The sequence below is a fragment of the Schistocerca nitens genome, chromosome 6 (genome assembly GCF_023898315.1).
Source record: "Schistocerca nitens isolate TAMUIC-IGC-003100 chromosome 6, iqSchNite1.1, whole genome shotgun sequence".
In the NCBI taxonomy this organism is placed as follows: Eukaryota; Metazoa; Arthropoda; class Insecta; order Orthoptera; family Acrididae; genus Schistocerca; species Schistocerca nitens.
In genome coordinates, this window is record NC_064619.1 from 534828954 (window position 1) to 534853703 (window position 24750).

General features: G+C 42.5%; 1 protein-coding gene across 1 annotated transcript in view; it reads right to left on the reverse strand.

Annotated features, from left to right (window-relative positions):
- The window catches only part of LOC126263445 (irregular chiasm C-roughest protein), a 357515-nt gene that overhangs the window by 278162 nt on the left and 54603 nt on the right, over nucleotides 1-24750 (reverse strand). Inside the window, exon 3 of the mRNA XM_049960539.1 lies at nucleotides 8669-8805. Coding sequence (XP_049816496.1) covers nucleotides 8669-8805 — 137 coding nt within the window. The remainder of the gene's footprint in view (nucleotides 1-8668; nucleotides 8806-24750) is intronic.

Consider the following 24750-nt stretch of genomic DNA (forward strand, 5'->3'; position numbering starts at 1 on the left):
CTGAGTTCCCGCGTTCCACAGTGGTTCGACACTGGACTCGCATTCGGGAGGACGACGGTTCAATCCCGCGTCCGGCCATCCTGATTTAGGTTTTCCGTGATTTCCCTAAATCGCTCCAGGCAAATGCCGGGATGGTTCCTTTCAAAGGGCACGGCCGACTTCCTTCCCCAGACCTCGCTGTCTGGTCTCCTTCCCCAAAACAACCAACCAACCAACCAACCCGCGTTCCATCACGATAGAAAGTTTACGTATAATAACAGCTCTCTTTAAATGCGCTGAAATAGTGAGTACAAAAGAGAAATAGGCGGCTGTTTACAGGATCAGCAGTTTATATAGAAAGCTTCTAAGACCATATTAATATTTAGGTGTAATACTGAGAAGTTTTAAGGAGTGCGTCGGTCACCAAAAACTTTCAGTAGGGGAGGTGAGTTAAAAAGTAAATTTTTGAAGCGTTCTGGCAGCTGAAGAAACGATAGTTTGAAGGATTATGGGGAAGTACAGAGTGGCTCTAAAATAAATCCTATACCAGACTTGTCTGTGAAGAATTCTAGAGTTTTGGGACAGTGTTGTACCTCGAGGGTACTGTTCTTAAACTCTTGACGTTTCCTGCTCCAGAGATTGATTTTAGCGTCACATGAAGGAGCGATCGCTAGTGACAGCCCCAGTAGCCTCTTGCATTTTCTACTGTATTTTTTGTCGTGAGACAAGAAGTGGTGTGAAACTCTTCTGAAACTGCGAAGGTTAAAACAAAACAGGGTGGGATGTTACGTGAAGGAATGAATCTTATTCACGACAACGTGTTATCCTGTATTGACTATCGAAGCAAGAACTAAAACCATCTGGGTGGACGGCTTAGGAGTATCCTCCTTGGAGCAGAGACTTGGTGCTAGGTGACTTCTTCCCCAGCAGGCTGCCTACTCAGCACCTCACGACCGACGGTGAACTCAAGGATGTTGTCAACAACCGGCTATGTAGCAGACGGCACCATTATCTGATGAGTGGTTAAAGGAGCTGGCGTTACACTAGGACAAATGTTTTTAACTGAGTGGCGACTATGTGGAGAAGTAATTTCGACATGTGATTACAGATTCTATAAAAAAAATCCCTTTTTATTATCCGATTAGAAGTTTATTTGAGAATAGCTCTGGTAAAAAAAAGAATTTATGACATCCACTGTATAATGAAGCATCCCTTATTGTCCAAAATTTTGGAGACTAAGTACATTTCAGACGCATATGACGTCCGGCTTAGGAAGCTGTTCGTATGTACCTTATCACTAATCCGCTCCAAGACAAAGACCGGTAAAACCCGTAGAAGAAACAAGGTAGGTCACCTAAACCTATTTAATGCTGAATAGGAAGTGATGTAGTTTACAATAACAATTCTCTAAGCATTTAAAGAAGAAAGTTTTATCCTTAATCGGATATTATTCTCAAAGGTTGAAGCAGGAGAGAGTAAAGATCAGAGCTACATACTCTTTGCAACTTAAGCTGTGACACTTCGAAATGTTCTGAAACACCCATTTATGGAACACACTAACGTTTACGCACCCAGTGGATGATAAGTATTAGACTGAGACAACACGTTTTCTTTTCACATAATGAGTTAAGTTGAAGGGTTTTTAAGCGAGTTACCTTTATTCCCACATAATCATTCACCCACAAAGAACAAAAATATGAAGTGGCTTCAATGTATATATGACTAGGAAAGCAAAGTAGCAGCAAGTTTTCTTAAGCAGAAAGCTTTGCATTTAGTACTGCAGTCATTGATCACACGGTTCTGTCAACTATTACTAACGAGCTGTGCGGGTACAGCACTGTGCCTTTGGCCGATGCTAATGTCAAAATGAGCACAACCACTGTAAGTCGTCCAAAACCACCTGTATATAAGAAACTATCTATACGCCTGTTCCACAGCCGTGTTATCGTTGAAAATCAATAATTTCAAACAGAAGCAAGTTGCTGTAATTGAGCTCAGTGCAAAGGAGAGCTATCAGCCTTCCGGGATCAGCAGATGGCTATAAATTGTGCCCAAAGGCGATCTGTTAACGTAAAATATACACCAGTGAATGAAGTCATTTACAGGAGCAGAAACAAATGCAGTCAGGGAACACAGGTGGAGGACATTCACTGCGGCTAACCAGTCGATTCCTTGGTAAGTGGACGAGAGAATGAAACACGTAACAACTCACTAAAAGAAGGTTATACAGTAACTGAGGAACGAAACAAATAGCAAATACACAGAAGCTACAGCGTAATGGTTACAGGAAAATGTGTTAGTAAATTGAAGAAAAGAAGCATCGGACGGCCAGATTCAACACTGAGGAGAGTCAAAACAATTTTCTACGAGATTAAAAGCAATGCAAAAGAATGGTTCAAATTGCTCTGAGCACTATGGGACTCAACTTCTGAGGTCATCAGCCCCCTAGCACTTAGAACTACTTAAACCTAACTAACCTATGGACATCACACACATCCATGCCCGAGGCAGGATTCGAACCTGCGACCGTAGCGGTCTCGCGATTCCAGACTGTAGCGTCTAGAACCGCTCGGCCACTCCGGCCTGCAAAAGCAATGCAATTAACATCACAAGTGAAAAAGGAATCCTACTATTAATCGCAGTGGACAGAGCGGATACATGAAAAGTGTACATTGAGGGCTTCACAGAAGAGAAGGAAATGTAATAGAAAATTAAATGGATATTGATTTGGAACGTATATGAGATTCAACACTCTAGTCACAGTTTAAAAGATGTCTGAAAAAGTAACAAACCAACAATGTGGAACGAATGGATTTTTAAAATCGTTGTGGAAAGTGGCAACCGAACGATTACTCCAATGTGTTAAATCTGTGTCACTGGAGACATACCGCACTATTTGACTTTCGGAAGAACGCCATTCTTAAATCCCTAAGACAACAGGGGCAGATAAGTGGGATAGGTATTCCACCATCCAAGTCGGTGACAAGAATAATGTAGACGGATGGGGAAAAGAGTGGAGGATCTGTGAGAAGACGTTCAGTTTACCTTTCGTAAAGTTAAAGGCACGAGAGAAGCAGTTCATAATGAAGGTAAGGTGAAATAAAATTAACGATACTTTCACAGGATTTTTGATGTGGCCGGGAGCGAATTCCTCTCTCGTATATACTATGGACTATGAGTACTACACTCAGGTAAAGAGTTCGACGTATAAGACAAAATCGAGGCGGTACGAATCAGACCATTCTGACAACTGATGACATAAAAAGAAAAAAAAGTAAAGAACTAGTTGTGACTAAGTGTGAAGAACTGCGTACAACGGAGTGCAACTTACAGTTTACGAAGAGCAGTTGACTTATGGGTTCAGTGCTGGAGAAAATGCATAGCTTTTACTGCGAACAGTTTGTTTACAGGTACCATCAGTAAAACTAGGTTTTCAGTCTGAGGTGCAAGTAATAAGAACACAGTCACTCTCTCGATGTTATCAGGACAATCTTTGCGGGTACCATACTTGGTTTTCTGTTTTAGTGAAATCCACTACACACGAACGTAGTTTGGAGTAGTAATGTGGAGACTGAAGTTCAAAAATGTTCTAATGTGTGTGAGTTCTTAAGCGACCAAGCTGCAGAGGTCATCGGTCACTAGACTTACACACTACTTAAACTAACTTAAACTAACCTATGCTATGAACAACACACACACCCATGCCCGAGGGAGGACTCGAATCTCCGGCGGGAGGGGCCTCGCAATCAGTGACACGGCGCCTCTAACCGTGCGGACACTCCGCGCGGCGATAGTGTAGTGTTGTGAGACATATCTTCTTTCACTCTACATACCACTACATCTGAATGTAATGAAGTAAGCGATATTAAGAAATTATTTATGTACTGAATACGCAAATATTGATAAACAGTTACTCAAACATGTGAACCAGACTTTATAGGGGGAGGCGGGGCAAGATGGGAAAGCTAACTTTAAACCCTTACAAAAGGGACAAAAACAAACAAATTCAAGTAGGTTTGATTATCATGGGACCTTGATAAACTGAGTAAACAAGAGGTTGTAGAGATTTTGAAGCAGAGCATAAGGGAACAATTAACAGGAATGGGGGAAAGAAATACAGTAGAAAAAGAATGGGTAGCTCTGACGGATGAAGTAGTGAAGGCAGCAGACGACCAAGTAGGTAAAAAGACGAGGGCTAGTACAAATCCTTGGCTAACAGAAGAAATATTGAATTCAATTGATGAAAGGAGAAAATATAAAAACATCAGTAAATGAAGCAAGCAAAAAGGAATAAAAACGTCTCAAGAATTAGATCGACAGGAAGTGCAAAATGGCTAAGCAGGGATGGCTAGAGGACAAATGTAAGGATGTAGAGGCTTATCTCACTAGGGGTAAGAAGAGTATGACAGAGCACTGAAAGACCTGAGTCGAAACAAGGCTCCGGGAGTAGACAACATTTCATTAGTACTGACGGCCTTGGGAGAGCAAGTCATCATAAAGCTCTATCATCTGTTGAGCAAGACGTATGAGACAGGCGAAATACCCTCAGACTTCAAGAAGAATATAATAATTCCAATCGCAAAGAAAGCAGGTGTTGACAGATGTGAAAATTGCCGAACTACCAGTTTAATAGGTCACAGCTGCAAAATACTAACGCGAATTCTTTACAGACGAATGGAAAAACAGGTAGAAGCCGACCTCGGGGAAGATCAGTTTGGATTCCGTAGAAATGTTGGAACACGTGAGGATATACTGACCTTAAGCCTTATCTTAGAAGAAAGATTAAGGAAAGGCAACCCTACGTTTCTAGCATTTGTAGACGTAGAGAAAGCTTTTGACAATGTTGACTGGAATACTCTCTTTCAAATTCTAAAGGTGGCATGGGTAATATACAGGGAGCGAAAAGCTATTTACAATTTGTACAGAAAACAGATGGCAGTTATAAGAGTCGAGGGGCAGGAAAGGGAAGCAATGGTGAGGAAGGGAGTAGCCTCTCCCCGATGTTATTCAATCTGTATAGTGAGGAAGCAGTAAAGGAAACAAAAGAAAAATTCGGAGTAGGATTTAGAATCCATGGAGAAGAAATAAAAACATTGAGGTTCGCCGATGACATTGTAATCCTGTCAGAGACAGCAAAGGACTTGAAAGAGCAGTTGAACAGAATGGACAGTGTCTTGAAAGGGGGATATAAGATGAACATCAACAAAAATAAAACGAGGATAATGGAATGTAGTCGAATTAAGTCGGGTGATGCTGATGGTATTAGCTTAGGAAATAAGACACTTAAAGTAGTAGAGGAGTTTTGCTATTTGGGGAGCAAAGTAACTGATGATGGTCGAAGTAGAGAGGATATAAAATGTAGACTGGCAATGGCAAGGAAAGCATTTCTGAAGAAGAGAAATTTGTTAACATCGAGTATAGATATAAGTGTCAGGAAGTCGTTTCTGAAAGTATTGGTATGCAGTGTAGCCATGTACGGAAGTGAAACATGGACGATAAATAGTATGGAGAAGAAGAGAATAGAAATGTGGTGCTACAGAAGAATGCTGAAGATTAGATGGGTAGATCACATAACTAATGTGGAGGTATTGAATAGAATTGGGGTAAAGAGGAGTTTGTGGCACAAGTTGTTAAGAAGAAGGGACTGGTTGGTAGAGCATTTTCTGAGGCTTCAAGCGATCACAAATTTAGCATTGGAGGGCAGCGTGGAGGGTAAAAATCGTAGAGGGAGACGAAGAAATGAATACACTAAGCAGATTCAGAAGGATGTAGGTTGCAGTAAGAACTGGGAGATGAAGAAGCTTGCACGTGATACAGTAGCATGGAGAGCTGCATCAAACCAGTCTCAGGACTGAAGACCACAATAACATTGATTATCATTTGTTTGCTTAACCATTGAATTACAATAGCATGCAAAGAAACCTGCGAACTTGTTATATTTAGTTAGAAATATCTCGTTTTGAAACATGTACTACCAATTCCCCGTCTTGCCCCATATGCGGGGTAAGATAGGGAACTAGCATGAATTTATCTCTAAAGCTTAAATAAGGACTGGAATAGCGAAATCCTGTGATGATAAGGTTTCGAAACATGATTCTGCGAATTGTAGAATCAGGTATTACGTTTAATTTAGGCCTCTTTCACATACACAAGTGTGGACAGTATAGTCATCGTCACTTTCTATCCCTGCACAAGTGTCGTGGGCCCGGAGTCCGCAGCTAATACACCGTATCCAGCCTCCTTCAGAGAAGTCATAGCAGTATAAACATTCTTCACTCTGTCCTCGTTGTCATTTGACCTCAGTTTATTATCCCTTGAGCATGAATGGGTGGTCAAGACGTCGGTAACGTTCGTCACTTTTTCGTTGTCATTATGTCCTTTGGGTGGTATTCCAGGTTTATTAAACATCTTTGAGAGGAGTTTTAGTTTACATGCAGCACGTTTGGGGAACTCCTTTTCGTTTAATTTCTTCAGATAGTTCACTCCTATAAGGAGATTCGGTTAAAACAACGGGTTTTCCACGCCTGTTAGATGGTTTCTTTTGGTTTTTTTTATCCACCTTTGGAATAGCTAACACCATTTCAGTGTTGGAAACCTGAAAGTTAGATTAAACAGAGGATTGCTCATCAGTGGTTAATTGTTCAGGTGTTTTACGTCTTGACAAGATCTCGGGTATTTGGTCTTCCGTTTCTGTAACTTCAGATGTATGAGCTTGATGAATGTCTGTAGTTGAACAGGGAAGGTAATCACTTTCTTGAAACACATTTCTGTTTACAAGCCAAATGCCTGTTTTCCGAAACCCGTTTACTGCTGTGGACATTGTAGCTTAATGACTTAAGGCTTTGCCGAATAAACTTGCGATCTGATGCAGCGTAACAACTTTTCCAATATGGGTGCAAAGCCACGATCTTACTTCAACTTCTTAAAATTTACTGAGAGGCTTCAGAAATGCCACGTCCAATGGTTGAAGACGGTGTGAGCAGTGTGGTGGCAAACACAGCAAGACAACCCCATTTTCGGGGGGCCACATCTATCATTTCTAAATTCTTGGTGTGCGTTTTGTGGCCATCCAATATGAGAATTATTGGTCTTTCCTTTGACGCTCCAGTAAATGCAATAAACTTCTTGAACCAAGTCAAAAATAGTTCTTTCGTTATCCAACCAGTTTCCTGGACTTCTGCCCAGGCACGAGGGGGCAGGCCAGTCTCAAACGCTTGTTGTATTCGTTTTCGAGGATAAATTAACATAGGTGGTACGTAGCATCCCGACGATGAAACACAGATTTCTGTTGTCACAGTCTGGCCTCTTTCTGCTGAAGTAACTGCTCCCACCTGTCTGCGCTATTGCTCGTGCGATTGACGTGCCCTCTGGTTTTCGTAACGTTAATGTAGGATTTCGTGCAAGAAACCCATTTAACCAATCTCTTCCAGCAGATTTGGTTGCAGTATTAAGCGGACGTTTGATGTTGTTTCGTTCAGCTAGCTGAAAAGCAAGTTCACAAAGTTCTTTAAGTGTTAGGCCACAATACTGTCCTTCCATCTGTGTTAAGCAGTCTTTAAGTTCCGCCTCTTGTTCTGGGTTAAACTCACTAGTGATTGGTCCTAACTTTTTCACAACTGCATAGCCAGGATTAGCACGTTTCTTTGCCACATGTCGTTCAATCGTTGTCTGTGGCATGTTGAACTGCTGAGCAGCCCTGAAAGAACCCATATGACCTTCTATAACAGAATTTACAGCGCCTTGCATTGACTCCAATGACCAATCTTGCCTAGACGTTTCTAACCGATACTTGCGAACCATCCGAAATAAAACATGTGGAACGTACTATTGAGTCTGATCATTCCTGGTAATCTATATTATATAGTAAATACCATATTTCCAATAGTCAGTCGTTAAAACATAGCAAGAATACTGACTTTGCACGTTTTGTGTATTTTTATTCACCATATAGTCTAAGGCATACTTTGTAATTAATTAGGAAACGTTGGAATAACGAATACCATTCTATTTACAATTGCATTCAACGTATAATGTACGTGTTCAAAACCCGCAGCGAGGAATAACGAATACCATTATATTTACAATTGCATTCAACGTATAATGTACGTGTTCAAAACCCGCAGCGAGGTAAACTCATGAGACGATAAGAACGTAATGGTTGGACAAATAGTAGGGGCAAGACGGGGAAGCTCCCCATCTTGCACCACCCATTCTCGCTGCATACCATGCTGCCAGGTTATGTTACGCCTACATGAACACTATTTAGTGAACATTGACTAGTGACACAGCAGTTTACTGTTAATAAGACGTACTGTTCAGTGCTATATATACAGTCTGGACAAATGTTCACGAAACACGTTTTAGGACCTCGAAAGGTGTAAAACATTGCAAATCAGTATAAGAATTGTACGTACCTTGCAAAGCTCACAGAAACCGCCGCGAACCTAAGGTTCAGCAATGTCAAGACACTGGGACCTGTGTATTAATGATGTTGACATAGCTATCCACAGATGGCAATACTCTAACTGTAGCTTATAGCCCTTCCCCGTCTTACCCCAGCTCCCCGTCTTGCCACGCCTTTCCCTACGTCTTCTTAATGTGATTTCTTCATACTGTAGCACAAATACATAAAAGGATGACATGAATTGTAAGTAGTGAAGCAGCAGCAGTACTTTGCTATTGTGGATACCTTATTATCCTTCTGCCAGGAGCACGTGCCCTTCTTGTTGATGATTTTACAGGCAAGGATGGCATCCTCGCGTGCGTTGACCTCCGTGTATTCCGGCTGCTGCTCGAACCGTTGCAGACCTCCAGCTTCGAGGATACCTGCAGCACAGAAAGAGAATCACCGCTAAAAAGGAGCTAATAATAAAGCTCAAAAGACATTACTCAGAAAAATTATTTCACGCTGTTCTAAATGAGGGACATGAGAAAGATAAGCGTTTAATCTTGTGTCGACGACGACCGTGGGAGGACTGGGAAGGAAATCAGCTGCATTCATTTAAAAAAGTTACCAACCTAGCCAACAGTGGAACGGTATCCGTGATAAGTTGAATTCTGTAGGCCCCCTATATATGAACACTCCTCCTGTCTACATTATCTCAACGTACTTTGTACTGTACTACTGTATATAGGGCAGCCAGAAACAGCCTGAAAAGGTTGTATGGGCGTTGCAGGATAGGATGTGGTGAGAAATATTACGAAAAAATATAATATGGTGTGCTGTTTTCCAGTTAATTAGCACGGAAGTAAGCAATTCATATCGATATGTGCTGATTTAAGCAACTCGCCCGATTCAATTAAAGTCAGTTGTTCTCACAACACAGATCATACCGCACGAGATGTTCTGACTTTGGCTCAGGTTCGATCCTTTCTACCGTCCCAGGTTGAATTCTTGTATCGCTCTTTTATTCGGTTGTAGGAAACCATACGAAGGTCAGGTTTGGTGGCACTGTCTCTGGCGGGCCGTTGAATTTGTGCGTGCAACGGCCTGACTGGCTAACTTTAATGATAATTAACTCGGAAGCGGCGCAAAGTATCGATTTTTTTTCTTAACAATTGTTTTTCAGCCCAACTTACCATGCAAAGTTCTTACTAGCTTTTCAAGCTGTTTCAGCCCACCCTGTATACCTCTGCCATCTCAGTAACCATACAATTACTGACGTTCATTCAGTGACAACTAAACAGGGAAGAGAGCTGCACCTGAATAACTGTTCTTCAAGCATTGACAAACGATCGCGCACCGTTCAACAGGGGTGATTTTCAGTAAGTTTCCAATAACATTTAATGAAATTGGGTGATAAACGCCCAAGAATCAGAATCAAAGTTGAAAGGTGTTCTTCTGACTTACTTCTATTCTCTACTGAAGTTCCTCGCAGTACTAAGAACCTTTTCCCGTAATGTGTTACTTATTCGTAATCTCTCACAGCTACTCTCAAGTATTATAAATACGTGAGGCCTCTTTTGTATAGAAATTTTCCAATCAGCATTTTGTAAACTAAGTACTGACGTGGTTAATGACTAGATGTTTTGATTTAGCATAATAGTACTGAACCACATAAATAGAATAAAATGAACAAAATAACAGCCGGTCATAGCGGCCGTGCGGTTCTAGGCGCTACGCGGATTCGAATCCTGCCTCGGGCATGGATGTGTGTGATGTCCTTAGGTTAGTTAAGTTTAATTAGCTCTAAGTTCTAGGCGACTGATGACCTCAGAAGTTAAGTCGCATAGTGCTCAGAGCCATTTGAACCATTTTTTTGAACAAAATAACAAATGACCTCAAAATATTTCTCAAAAATTAATTTGATAGTCCTACAGAGATCCTTAGAAACAACTCACGGAAAAACATTGTGTGTGCGACATGTGAAGTGTATGACCACATATACATTGGCTACACATTACACCATGCAGATCAAACCTGAATCTGCGCATGAATTAAACTTTACGAAAAATTATATGGAAAATCACTAGGAGGAAGAACGAACAATTACGAGAAATATTCTTGGTCCAGCGGAAAGGGACAGAGACAGATTGAAGTCGGGTAAAACAACAGAGAAATTAATAAAACTGGCAGCAAATATTAAAAAACAAAGATTACAATTTTATGAGCATGTTCAATGATTCTCGACAGTAAAGTTAGCGATAAACATTATAATCTATGTAGGAAAATTAAAGATTCTACTATGGGTCCACCAAGTTAAAAAGGACGAAGAGAAAGTCTTGGCGGGAGGAGAGAAAAAGGTGGAGCAGGCTCAACTTATTTTTATTTTCCTCGAAGCTGTGGCCTTAAGAAAGGACGTTTCCATGAAAGTGTCTAGTTATATCAACCGACCTTCTTGCACTAAACACAATAGGATATGGAGTGAGCTACCCCTCCATAAAAAAGATTGTATCCGCCCTAGTTGTCGATGCCTTGAAATTGCTTCCCCTTTACTCTGGGTCGCCTTCTGCCTACGTTGCCGCAGACCATCTAGTGGTTTGCTTATTTGTAAGGACTGCGATTTAGACGCTTCGGTTAACAAGCCATTCAGTGCCCGGCGTCAGCAGTGGAAGCGGCGATGCGCAACGCCTCACAGACGGCTGACCCATTTCAAAGGGGGTCTACTCTCTCGTTAGGAAAATTGTGTCCTTAGCAGAGTCTCCTCCAATGTCGCTCCTGGCCTGTTCGAAGGCAATTTCAGGCTTTCTTCTGTATGACTCGTTTCAGCATTCAATAAGAAGAGAAATAGAGAAGGCAGTCGAAGAGTGTCGCACAAACTGAATGCAACGTATCATTTATCAACACGAAAACTGTCTCCCTGATACATTTTTTTGCGGAGTGGTGAAGGTATCACGAAAACCAGCGAGTTCTCTGTCGAAATAAGGGTAAGGGAAGTTACGAAAACAAGATTACTCATCCACTCAAATATTTATATTGTGGCTATAGCTTTGACCACTTACACAAACCGGTTATGTGTAAATACGGTGTTATCAGATACGTCAGAATGTTAGCTAACGTTCCTAGGTCATAAATAAATTATTTGTTTAATAAACAAGATGCTCCACTATTGATAATGTGGTTTGCATACGATGAACTGACTACAGGGATTTAAATATTCATATGAAAAGTACGACATGTAAAATGAAATAAATTCCCAGTATGCGGGTTTACCAGTTTATTTTGGAAACTTGGGCACAGTTAGAATTTTACTCTACGAATATGGGGAGATGTGTATGACATACATACTTCCTCCATAAGTGTATTAGCCTGTAGCGTCTTTCGGCTGTATAGGGCTAGCTTGAAAGCTACAGTCTCATAGGTTTCCTGAGACAAGGTTCAGCTTTGTACCTTGTTGTGTATTCACACATGTAGTTGTATGAAATTGCAGCTGACTTCAGAGGTGATTTCCGAACATACAGGAAAAGTTGAATTGTCTTCCCTAGTAGTTTCCGGAATAAACCAACCCCTAAGTCGACATTAACGCAAATGTGTTCCAGTTGCACACCAGTATCATGATGCATATGATACAAGCGTGCTACTACAATAAGGAGCTACTGGATGCTGAACGAAGGGATGTTCGCCTTAACTGAAACCCAAACGCTGTTATGTCACTAGTAAAATATGATAGGTAAACCACTTGTTATTTTGCCCATGGCATCTATAAAATTCTGAACTGAGTCGACACATTCCAACAGATGATATCTGTGTACTGTAGCACCGCTGCTGAAGATGGGTGAAACCCCGAAACACGTTCTGCCATTAATTGAAACTAAGTTGGTGGCTGCCACATTTTTTTTTTTTTTTAGGTACTGAGAACAAGAAGAGGTTGCAGCAAATGATTCTTGTTAGACATCGTTCATCCTTTCAAATACAACAGGCCTTCTCTAGGTTTCCTGGGTAACAAAAGTGTGTCCAAAAAGCCCCGGGAAACATCTTTCAGAAGTCCCCGAGCACTTCATGCCAAGACCGCAACTGAAGCGCAGATCCAGACTATGCTTACCACCGTGCATTACTGATGAAAATGTTGTCTGGGATTCGCGATACTGCTTCTGGATGCTTGCGATACAATACCTGGAATATTAACGGAAATTAATGTTCCTTGTTGTCCTTAATTGAACATAACTGATGACAGTCTTTGGAGACTACTTGAGGGTAATTCTCCGCAAACCAGAAAAGGATTTACGTTGTCAAGGAGTTCTACAGTGTTGCGATCACTGCCTCGTGGGGAACATCTGTCTTCCGACCTCAGTCCTACAGTGTTGGAAGCGGCTCAATCACTCGAAGTGAGAATTTAGAAGCAGAATTTAGCCCTATTTATAGGGGGTAATGTGAAACGTTTTCCTCATAGAAATTTATTTATAATTTATGTGGGGTACCTTCTGTTTCCATACAGTCCCTCTTATTAAATCAGTTTTTTTAGGTATCGAGTTATGGATACACTACCCGATTGATATTTCGATAGGTCAGTTTTAAATGCTACAAACTTTGTTGTTTGTAAATGACGTACATTTTTTTAGACTACCGTTCACGGTCACAATTTAATATATTTGTTAGTCTTGAATATATCCTATCTTTAAGAGTGTAAAACATTATTTGTTTAGGTTTTGCTCATAACCAGAATCTGTTAGTTAAGATAGGAAAAATATGATTAGTAGTTTTATAGAGAAAGACAGACAAATTCACAAGCACACGTACACATATTAGATGGATTGTGGGAGGAGGGCTACAACCTTTCAGAATTATTGCAGTCCTTTGGAAATCGTACCACCGCAGTAGTAAAATATCATGAGGCTCAAAGAAGAATGTGGTAGTTCCAAGTCCAGAGAAGCCAGACGCTGAATGCTGACGTTACGGAATTGTAAGCATAAAAGTTGCTGTTGGAAAGCACATGAATTGTTTAAAAGCGAATTGGAAGAGACGCTGAAGCTATACCCTGGTAAGGTCTAATTTGGTTTCGTGTAAACGCAGGAACACTCAAAGCAACAATGACCCTAGGACTTACGTTGAGAGTTGGGTAGAAGAGTGACAAATCCACGTATATAGAACAATTAAATTTAGAAGAAGCTGTTTATAATGGTATCTCCAACACAGTCACTGAAATTCTGAAAGTGGCACCCCAAATAAAATGTAGTGGACCAAAAATTATTCACAATTTCTATAGCAACCAGAACACAGTTGTAAGAATCTAAGGACATGAAAGTGAAGAAGCGCTTGACAATGGAGTGCTTTAAGGCTGTAGCCTATAACAGACGTTATTAAAACTTGACGTCACTCAGTAACTTCTTACCATGTGTGAACTCCAATACCAATCACTTATTAAAAGCTTTTTAGCTATAAAATCTTGTAGTACGATTTTTCCAAATAAGAAAAGTACATCAATGGAATGCGTACCCATTGCGGTACCACGAGGTGGGATACCGTACAATAGAATATAATAACCACTTAAGGCATGTCTATCACTCATTAAATATTACAAGCGTACAGAGTATAGAGATAACATTGGTATCAACGAAAGTGTCTTCGTATGTTGATTTATGCTGCGTGTTAACTTAAATGCAATGTAAAACCGATCTGCAGATATTTAAAAAAGCCAGGTAGAGAGAGTTCCTACCAAATAAACTGGAAAATCATTCCTTCACTTCCTTGTATTAGATGGTTTATAGGAAATCGATAATGATACAAAATGGCTGAAGCTTACAAAACGTCTCCTTCTTCATTTTTTACGGTGAAGAAACGGGTGACTGAAATCATACCAAGCCGTACACGAAAGTTATTCGTCAAAATCCGTCATAAAGCAACAATCCCAGATGAATGCATCGAGAAAGGCACAGAATCATATTTTTCGATGAGCGATTACCTTAAGTATTTCAATAGAAACGTGAGGAAGATTACCTTTGGGACAATTTGGTTCCATACGAGAGCAGTAATTTTTCAATCCAGATCATCTCACCAATGTTCCAATCGCTGTAAATTGAACCGGACTCATGTTACGAGTTAATTTTCATTGTCGATGAATTATGTATCAACACTGCCACGCCAGATACGATACAGCAATAAAAGCTGATAGTGGAAACCTGTGGTCAAGCACCAAGGTGGATGAAGTCAGTGCCGGTATCATTATAGTTTGTTTCTTCTTCCATTCAATATGCGCTTCTGTAAGTACGCTGTTTAGGTTTTTATGTTGGTAACGCCACGTAGCGCTCTGTATGAAAATCACTGACTCTGCTGTGTGCAGTCTGTGGCTGGTTGGACTCATTGTTGGAATATTCGCTTGTGTAGTGTTCGGCAGTTGGATGTGAACAGCTAGTAGCGTTGTGCAGTTGGAACTGAGCCGCTAGCAGTGGTGGATGTGGGGAGAGAGATGGCGGAGTTTTGAGAGATTACTATTTGAGCACGATCAGCGCGTGTGTCCGTCTGAGAAAGGGTTGACTTTTGAACATTAAGGTAAATACATTGTTTGTTCTCTATCAAAATCTTTCATTTGCTAACCATGCCTATGAGTATTTAGTGACTTCAGTAGTTAGAATCTTTTATTTAGCTGGCAGTACTGGCGCTCGCTGTATTGCAGTAGTTCGAGTAACGAAGATTTTAGTGTGGTAAGTGATTCATGAATGGTACAGGTTATTGTTAGTCAGGGCCATTCTTTTGTAGGAATTATTGAAAGTCAGATTGCGTTGCGCTAAAAATACTGTCTGTCAGTTTATTGATGATCAGAATAAAAAAAAAAAAAAAAAAGGAGAAACGTGTGAGTACGTTGAGTTTTGCTCAGCCGTTTGAAAACCAAACAACGTAGAAGTTTACCATCACAGTAATTCATAATGTTTGTAAGGGGACGTTTCACTTTCTCCTGTCGTTTACCTTGAAATGGTCAAACAATACGTGGGCAAGTCATCTATAACAGCTGTACGATAAATACGTGTATATATAGTGTCTCACTGCAAATGGCACTCTCCGCAGCATCGTAGGCAGTAGGATAACTGAACTGTACTTCCAACCAGCCATATTTAGGTCCTCCGTGTTGTCCCCTAGAGTGACTAATGCCAAAACCAAGTTAGTTAATGGTTACGGGACTCCTAAGTCTGATCATCCGATCCTTCTACTCCCGGTACAAACCTGCTTTAACAATGTAATAATTAAAACTTCCTGGGTTATTAAAACTGTATACCGGACCGAGACTCGAACTCGGGACTTTGCCTTTTTTTTCGTCGTCCCCTAATTGAAACCAGGTACTTCTATATGGCAAACTAAAAAAAGACACAAGTCTAGTAGTTTACCACCACAGAGTAACAATTATTTTATTTATTTATAATTGTTTTATGTATACATGAAGAACCAAAGGGGAAGACCTATGGCACGACGTGCCAAGTCGGATGAGGAGAACTAAATGACACTCCTAGTGTGTAATAGATACTGAGGAGAAAAAAAGAAAACAGCAACAGACACGACCATCGCAATGACGCCGGGTCACCCGGCGAGTCTTCTCGTTTCAGTCCGTGTTGTGCCTCGTTCGTTCGTTAAAGTATGAAGGTTATTCGGGAAGTAAGTTCTGATCGGTCCCATAATGGAAGCCATTGTGAAAATCAGAAATGTTTCAGTTGCAACAGTTAGTTACACCTTCCAGCTACTTTTCTACATAGTCGCCTTGCGTAGCAACGTACCACCGGAAGGAGAAGAGCTGAACTGTACTTCCAACCATCCAGCTTTAGGTCTTCTGTGTTTTCTCCTAGAGTGACTGATGCAAATTTCAGCTTAGTTACGGGACTCTGAAGTCAGATCATCCGATCATCCTCTTCGAGATACAAATCTGCTTTAGCAATGCAACTGTTGAAACTGTGCTCTTAGACAATAGTCGTACCGTTGTGCCAGCTTTCCAGTGCTCTCGTCATAGAAAGCAGCCCCTCCTGTTCCTCCCGTCAACACTCTAGTCTGGTCTGCAGCTCGTTGACTGTAACAAAATATTGTTTTCAAAGCCAGAGGTTGGTATGAGCAGAGATGAAACTAAGAGGCAGCCGGTTCCGGGCTGTAATGTGGGTGGTTCAACACTTCCCATTGAAAATGCTGCAGGAGAATCTTCATTGCACCAGCCGAGTACGGCCTAGAACTGACTTGAAGAAGAAACCGCTTGGAAGTTGTGTTACGTGGGCTGCATGGCGTCGGGTGGGATCTCTCACCAGGCTCTCACACTTGGGGGAAGACGCTTATTTCCTAGGCATCTTTACGTGCCCACTGTGCACTCAGAACTGAAAGAGCGACGCGACGCGATCGAAGGGCATACTAGAGACTCTGCTCAACACATCTGTGCAAAGCTTCATTGGATTTTCAGTGGTTTCCACTTTGCGACCGATCGGATCTTACTTTCCGAATAGCCCACGTGTAGGATCAGCCACATCAACCTCTCTCGCTGGGGACGTACCAGATACTCGGTGGATGGTGCAAGACACTCCATTGGTAACTTTAAAAAATGTAAGCTGTATTTTGGATGCCGAATAATAGCGTTGTGCCACTCTTGGAGATAACACCAAAACCAAGAACGTGTTTGTGGTCGTCACGGAAGAGATATTGTACGGCCTGGCCGCGGATCCACAACACAGTTTTCGTCCGAGCCCTGGTGTAGAACGTTTTACCCGATAGAAGAATCTTGTGTGTGCCGATATGGAGTGGCGTCGCACGTAGCATATACGCTAAAATCTGACGCAAAACGTACCACACCTGCCCAGCGACACTACAAATGAGACGGTGTTCGCCCGAATTGGCTTCTTCGCATGCCGGGCCACTGGTTCAATGTACCAGGTGAATCTTCAAAGGCGTTCGTGTGTGATGCTATTGACAGCCACGTATCATGCGGCTTGTGCGTCAGAACCAAGTAAGGGCTGTTGTACCGTTCTCCACTCACCATGGAGTGGTTAGGATCTTTCAATTTGATCACGTTAGGCCGGAGACACCGCTGCATTTCACCGTAGAATGGTTTCTCTCTCGCCAGAAGCCGCTTGGGTGTCACTTGGTGTATATAACTGTCTTCCAAATCGAATCATAATGTTCAAATGTGTGTGAAATCTTATGGGACTTATTTGCTAAGGTCATCAGTCCCTAAGCTTACACACTACGTAACCGAAATTATCGTAAGGACAAACACACACAACCATGCCCGAGGGAGGACTCGAACCTCCGCCGGGACCAGCCGCACAGTCCATCACTGCAGCGCCCGAGACCGCTCGGATAATCCCGCGCGGCCCAAATAAAATCGCCTAAGATGACTGAAGGGAGCTGGGAGGTCCAGCATAATTGTTGGAGGGTTGTTGGTATTTTTTTTTTCCTGGGAAATGCTCTACCGATTGAGCTGCCAAAGCAAGACTCACAACCCGTCCTTACAGCTTTACTTCCGCCTGTACTTCAGCTCCTACCTTGAAGACTTCACAGAAATTCTCCCACAAAGAATTCAGGATTAGGATTCCTGAAGAAGTCAGTGAAATACTCATTCATGAAAGAGCACTCAAGTGGTGGATCAGTGTGACTTGAGCAGTCGTGCAGTATGCCTAGCAAATCGTACCGTCCATTCAGTGAGCTTGAAAGAGGGCTCATTATTGGCATGAGAAAATGTGATGCATCAATCCGACCAACTGCTGCTCGTGTGGGACGAAGTGTTTCTGCAGCATGACGGGTGTGTGCAGAATGGTCCTCGGAAGGCCATAGAGCATGACGAGATGCGTCAGGTCGCACCACCCAGACCACACCCCGCTCCGTCTCCTCCCCCCCCCCCCCCATCACCCGGAGAAGATCAACACCTCATCCGAATAGTATTATGACAGATCCTCGTCCTCGTCTCTGGCGCAACAGTGGAACAATATAACACGTCGTACTCTGTCAGGGATGCTAGTCCACCGCCGTTTATTACGTCTATGGTTATGTGCGCGTCGTCAATTTCTCAGCCTACCTTTGATGAACGTGCAGGAATATGCTAGACGACAATGGTATATGGAACGACGTCAGTGTGTACAGGTGGGGCATCAGATACTGTTTCCGGACAAATCCAGGTTCTGTTTGTTGGAAAATGATGGCTGCCTTTTGACTCGCCTCAGACAGAGGGAGCAGCAACACAGTGACTGATTTCGTACGAGATGTACAGCGCCAGGTCAGTGCCTTGTTGTGTGGTGTGCTATTGGGTACAACCACAAATCAGAGTTGATGCGTGTCCGTGGCACTGTGACCAGTGTGACCTACGTGAATGGCATCTAGCGGACCGTAGCCATACCCTTTTCGCAAACCATCGCAGAAGCCATTTTTTCAGCTAGACATTGCACGACCACATGTTGCTATGCGAACACGTGCCTTCTTGGTGACGCAGGATGGCAGCCTTTTGCCTTGATCTGTCAGATCAGCAGACTTTTCGTCTATCGAAAATGTGTGGGGTATGGTGAAACGACTGGTGGAGTTATGCAACCCAATGCCAGCCACCACAGATGAAATTTGGAAGCAGGTGAATGTAGCATGGATGGCAACACTACAGAAAGCTATTCGCGATTTATACGCACGATGCCATCACACCCGGAACAAGTTATCAGGGCCCATGGTTGACCTTGTGCCTACTAGGCAACAGGACACATTCTGAACCGAGAACACACTAATGTACTTTTCCTGTAGTTATGAACGTCCTATCTGTACTAGTTGAAGACGTTCTGTTTTTTCTGAACATGAGCGTAAGATTTGTTGGACCATCCAAGTTATTTATTTCATTTAGTATCCTTTGACAGCAACGTGACCCAAATTAGCTGTTTGTGAATCTTTACGAGTCAAGTGAGGAGGTTTCTGTTGTAGCGCCTAGAGCCGCTCGGCCATCCAGGCCGGCTGGTCCATTAAGTTATTAATGAAAATATTAGTGTAGTATTTTGCACCGAGTTTTCCCCAGTATTTTGCCAAAACCTGGGCACTGCAACGGATAGAGGGGAAATGCTTGGTGATATTTGACATGTGTATCGGTAAAAAATGGAAGGTGTGATATGGGTGGATAAATTAAGGAACTAGGTTATTTTACGAAGATGAACGACGAAATACAATTACAGGAAATAATGAAGAGGTTGAAAAGGAATTGGCTAGGACACTGGATGAGAGAAGACTGCATTACACTGAATGCACTGGAAGGTATGGTGACTGGATCGAGGATTAGAGTCAGAAGGAGATTACAGTTAACCGACATCAAGATGAATTCATCATATGCACATACGAAAAGAATAGTGGAGTGCCGAGATAGCTGAAGAGTGATGAGCCTGCAGTGATGGACCCGCCTGATGCGCCTGACACACCGTCATCATTATCACCCGCGCGAAGTGGCGGCGCGGTTAGAGGCGCCATGTAACGGATTGCGTGGCCACTCCTGCCGGAGGTTCGAGTCCTCCCTCGGGCATGGGTGTGTGTGTTGTTCTTAGAATAGGTTAGTTTAAGTAGTGTGTAAGTCTAGGAACCGGTGACCTCAGTAGTTTGGTCCCTCAGGAAATCATACGCATTTGAACATCTGAACATCATTTTATTGTTATCATCACTGGCATTATACATTCAGCGTAAGATTTTACTTCATTTTACAAATCTCATATAGTAATATTTCTGTGCAAAACCACTTGTTTTTACCACCATGTCCTGAGCAAACTAAGGGAATCTTACAACGTTTTTGACCTATTTCCATATAATTTATTACCACAACCCAACTGTGTGACGTAAGCAGGTTTTTTATGGAACAAATGAATAATACGAATATGAGGAAATTTGTAGATTAGTAACATGAGTAGATACACATCAATACTGCGTAAATTGAAAGCCCGGGTTTCTTGGCCAGATACAAGCGAACCTTTAATTTAGAAAAGAAGTACAATATAATCCTTCGAAACCAAGTTTAAAGAAAATAATTTCTTTGGTTATCTCTGAACACCATCGCTCATAAAGTACAATCGCCTCTGGAAAACGACAGCTGTTTCCGCTGGCTCTAAATAATAGATGGCTAACTGAATTGAGATACCTCTTTTGCTTCCTCTTCGGTCATGAATGAAGACTTTCTTGTGGAGGGTTGTCCAATAAGGAGAGGTTGGCGCTTACGAGGTATTTGACAGAGGGAAGATTAATGCTGCGGCTGCTTCGACCACAACAAAAACGCACTAGAAGTGGCGAGATAAACGGGAGTTCTACCTGGTCTGATGTAGCAACCAAGAGGCGGCGCGGGGGACAGGCATTGCCAGTGTATGTAATACGCATAGAAGGGTTATGTGAATCCTGAAAAGAATGTGCACTGCTTTTGAAATACAGCACCAAATCGTCTGCAGATTCGCATGACTTCTGCATTGGCGCAGTGATTTATAAGTTTAATTTTGCTGGTTTTCAACAGAAAAAAATCACTGTATCGTCAATATATGCTATTTTTCCAAAGCTATTGAACCAAGTACATGGTACATTCACTGTAGTGTTATTAAAACGTTTCTAGTTTCATGGTGTATTTTATGGTCCGAATGAACTACAAGAATCTGTGGCATATTTATTTACGTATTTATAATTGCATTTTGTACAAACAAGCATTCACAAGAGACTAGCTGAAATTTGAAACTATTTAGTTCAGTTTCCTATTCCGTGAGCTGAAAACAAAAGAAACAGTAAAACGACTCTTACTCTGTCAAAATTAGCTTGAATTCCTCACCTGTAAACAGAAACTATAGATTGGAATTATTCATTTCTGGGGAATTGGTAATTATTCATTTTACTTTAAATAATATTGAATCTAATTCCAAAAGTGTTCACAAATGAATTTCTCAGTAACAGAACTATAACTACTAGAATGGAGACATAAATGCACAAACTGTCGCTCGGATGATACGTCGGCTGGGACTTGAAAGATAGCCTCAAAATTTTAATTCAATATGGTTGACGTTTATTTCGAGAAAATAAATGGGCAATGGACGCCACTGCAGGGAGTAACAGACGTGCACCACGTACGGCATCAATTCAGAAGGGCTGTGGTTGCAGAAAAAAAGAAAACTAAATAAAGTACGCCTGTCATATGCGACAATATCCGTGTATGTGTTAGACTTCAGTACGTTCATTTATTATTGGATAACTAGAAGACTGCCTCGAACAAGTTGTCCACAGCTGAAAACATAGAAATTTTTTTTCCAGATATTCACTCATCTTTCTTGGGTCAGTATGGAGATTTAATGCTCCCCACCGCGGTAACTACAGCTATGTCATCAACGTGAGGACTTAATAAATCCTGGTCTTATCAACTGTTAAATCGTCTACTGCCCGTATACCTCGAACATGCACTCCTCAGAAACGGACGTAAGACAAAGTTAGGTCAAATGGTTCAAATGGCTCTGAGCACTATGGGACTTAACATCTATGGTTATCAGTCCCCTAGAACTTAGAACTAATTAAACCTAATTAACCTAAGGACATCACACAACACCCAGTCATCACGAGGCAGAGAAAATCCCTGACCCCGCCGGGAATCGAACCCGGGCAAAGTTAGGTCAGATCGTATGAAAGGCTGTGTGGTTTGTGGAGATTAGCAAGGGAAACACGTGACTCTATGTTAGTCAAGATGTTTTAGAGCTAATACATCACGGAACCACCAAAGGCTGTTTTCATGAATATTTATTCACAGACAACAAGTTTCAGACAAGTAACCGTTTCAAGGCACGGATTAACACTACAGTAAATTTAAAGAAATTTTCCTGTCGTTATTTAACTCCTCTTCCAAACTCAGTAAACTATCTTTGAATTCTAAATACACTACTGGAAATGGAAAAAAGAACACATTGACACCGGTGTGTCAGACCCACCATACTTGCTCCGGACACAGCGAGAGGGCTGTGCAAGCAATGATCACACGCACGGCACAGCGGACACACCAGGAACCGCGGTGTTGGCCGTCGAATGGCGCTAGCTGCGCAGCATTTGTGCACCGCCGCCGTCAGTGTCAGCCAGTTTGCCGTGGCATACGGAGCTCCATCGCAGTCTTTAACACTGGTAGCATGCCGCGACAGCTTGGACGTAAACCGTATGTGCAGTTGACGGATTTTGAGCGAGGGCGTATAGTGCGCATGCGGGAGGCCGGGTGGACGTACCGCCGAATTGCTCAACACGTGGGGCGTGAGGTCTCCACAGTACATCGATGTTGTCGCCAGTGGTCGGCGGAAGGTGCACGTGCCCGTCGACCTGGGACCGGACCGCAGCGACGCACGGATGCACGCCAAGACCGTAGGATCCTACGCAGTGCCGTAGGGGACCGCACCGCCACTTCCCAGCAAATTAGGGACACTGTTGCTCCTGGGGCATCGGCGAGGACCATTCACAACCGTCTCCATGAAGCTGGGCTACGGTCCCGCACACCGTTAGGCCGTCTTCCGCTCACGCCCCAACATCGTGCAGCCCGCCTCCAGTGGTGTCGCGACAGGCGTGAATGGAGGGACGAATGGAGACGTGTCGTCTTCAGCGATGAGAGTCGCTTCTGCCTTGGTGCCAATGATGGTCGTATGCGTGTTTGGCGCCGTGCAGGTGAGCGCCACAATCAGGACTGCATACGACCGAGGCACACAGGGCCAACACCCGGCATCATGGTGTGGGGAGCGATCTCCTACACTGGCCGTACACCACTGGTGATCGTCGAGGGGACACTGAATAGTGCACGGTACATCCAAACCGTCATCGAACCCATCGTTCTACCATTCCTAGACCGGCAAGGGAACTTGCTGTTCCAACAGGACAATGCACGTCCGCATGTATCCCGTGCCACCCAACGTGCTCTAGAAGGTGTAAGTCAACTACCGTGGCCAGCACGATCTCCGGATCTGTCCCCCATTGAGCATGTTTGGGACTGGATGAAGCGTCGTCTCACGCGGTCTGCACGTCCAGCACGAACGCTGGTCCAACTGAGGCGCCAGGTGGAAATGGCATGGCAAGCCGTTCCACAGGACTACATCCAGCATCTCTACGATCGTCTCCATGGGAGAATAGCAGCCTGCATTGCTGCGAAAGGTGGATATACACTGTACTAGTGCCGACATTGTGCATGCTCTGTTGCCTGTGTCTATGTGCCTGTGGTTCTGTCAGTGTGATCATGTGATGTATCTGACCCCAGGAATGTGTCAATAAAGTTTCCCCTTCCTGGGACAATGAATTCACGGTGTTCTTATTTCAATTTCCAGGAGTGTGTGTTACAGACTACATTGGGTCTAGAAAATGTACTTATAAGTTAGGATATAGAGATGACAAATGCTAATAAACAATCAGATAAAATGGCGGAGAACTTAAAACCAATCAACTGATGACAGAAATTAAATTTAGTTTGTTACACACAATAATGTTCATAGTTACACCACTTCTGCTACAATGCTAACACTAATGTTTAATTAAAAGATACAAGATCTATGGAACTGAGTAAAGATGGAAAATTATGTTATGTAAGACAGATGCACGAACACTTGCAGGAGCTGAATACACATACTTTTACGATTCGATTGTTGTTCTCAGTCAGCGTGTGAACCTGTTGAATTTTCAGTAATTCGTGTTGTTTCAGTCACTGACAACACACGAGCTAACCAGGAAACTCAGTCATTGTAGTCTTATCAGTGTCAATTCAGAAGATCCGTTTTACTGTACCACACCAGTCCGTTAGCTTCGAGAAGTTGCCATCGTAAACACTGTTAACTGATGCAGTGTATATTCTTCACACGAGATTTAGAAATAAGTTGCTGAACTCCTTCGCAGGAAACAAAGCGTTTTACGACTGTCGAACTTCAGTCGTTGCTAAAGGCAACGATGGGACAGAGGACGTTAAAGGAGTAAATTGTTGTCGAGGGCTGACATCTAAAAGTCAAAACAGATTGATTCAGGGTGAAGTGAAAAAGAGCTTCTGAAATGATACTTGTTCGGCCTTAATGTTTCGCTAGAGCCTACAACTAATATTTATGTCTTATCTGAGTCTTCTCGTGCACCTATCTCAAAAGATATCAGTGACTGAAGGAACCCAGAGTACAGAAATTTATATGGTTACTGAAGTTAAGGACAATATTCGAATCGTAGAGGTATCTGTATTCGGTTTTAGCAAGAGGTCATTAATGGGTTCCTCACACTTCACACACTTCCACCTACGCTCAACTTCATAAGTATTTTCTCTTACAATTCTGCAGCAGAAAGAACGCGACTATGAAATAATTGCGTGTAAGAAACAGGATTGTTTCTCGTCATTAGTCTTCCCACTGGTTTGAGATTTTCCGCCATATGTTCCACCTTCTACAAGTATTTTCAGACTGTAA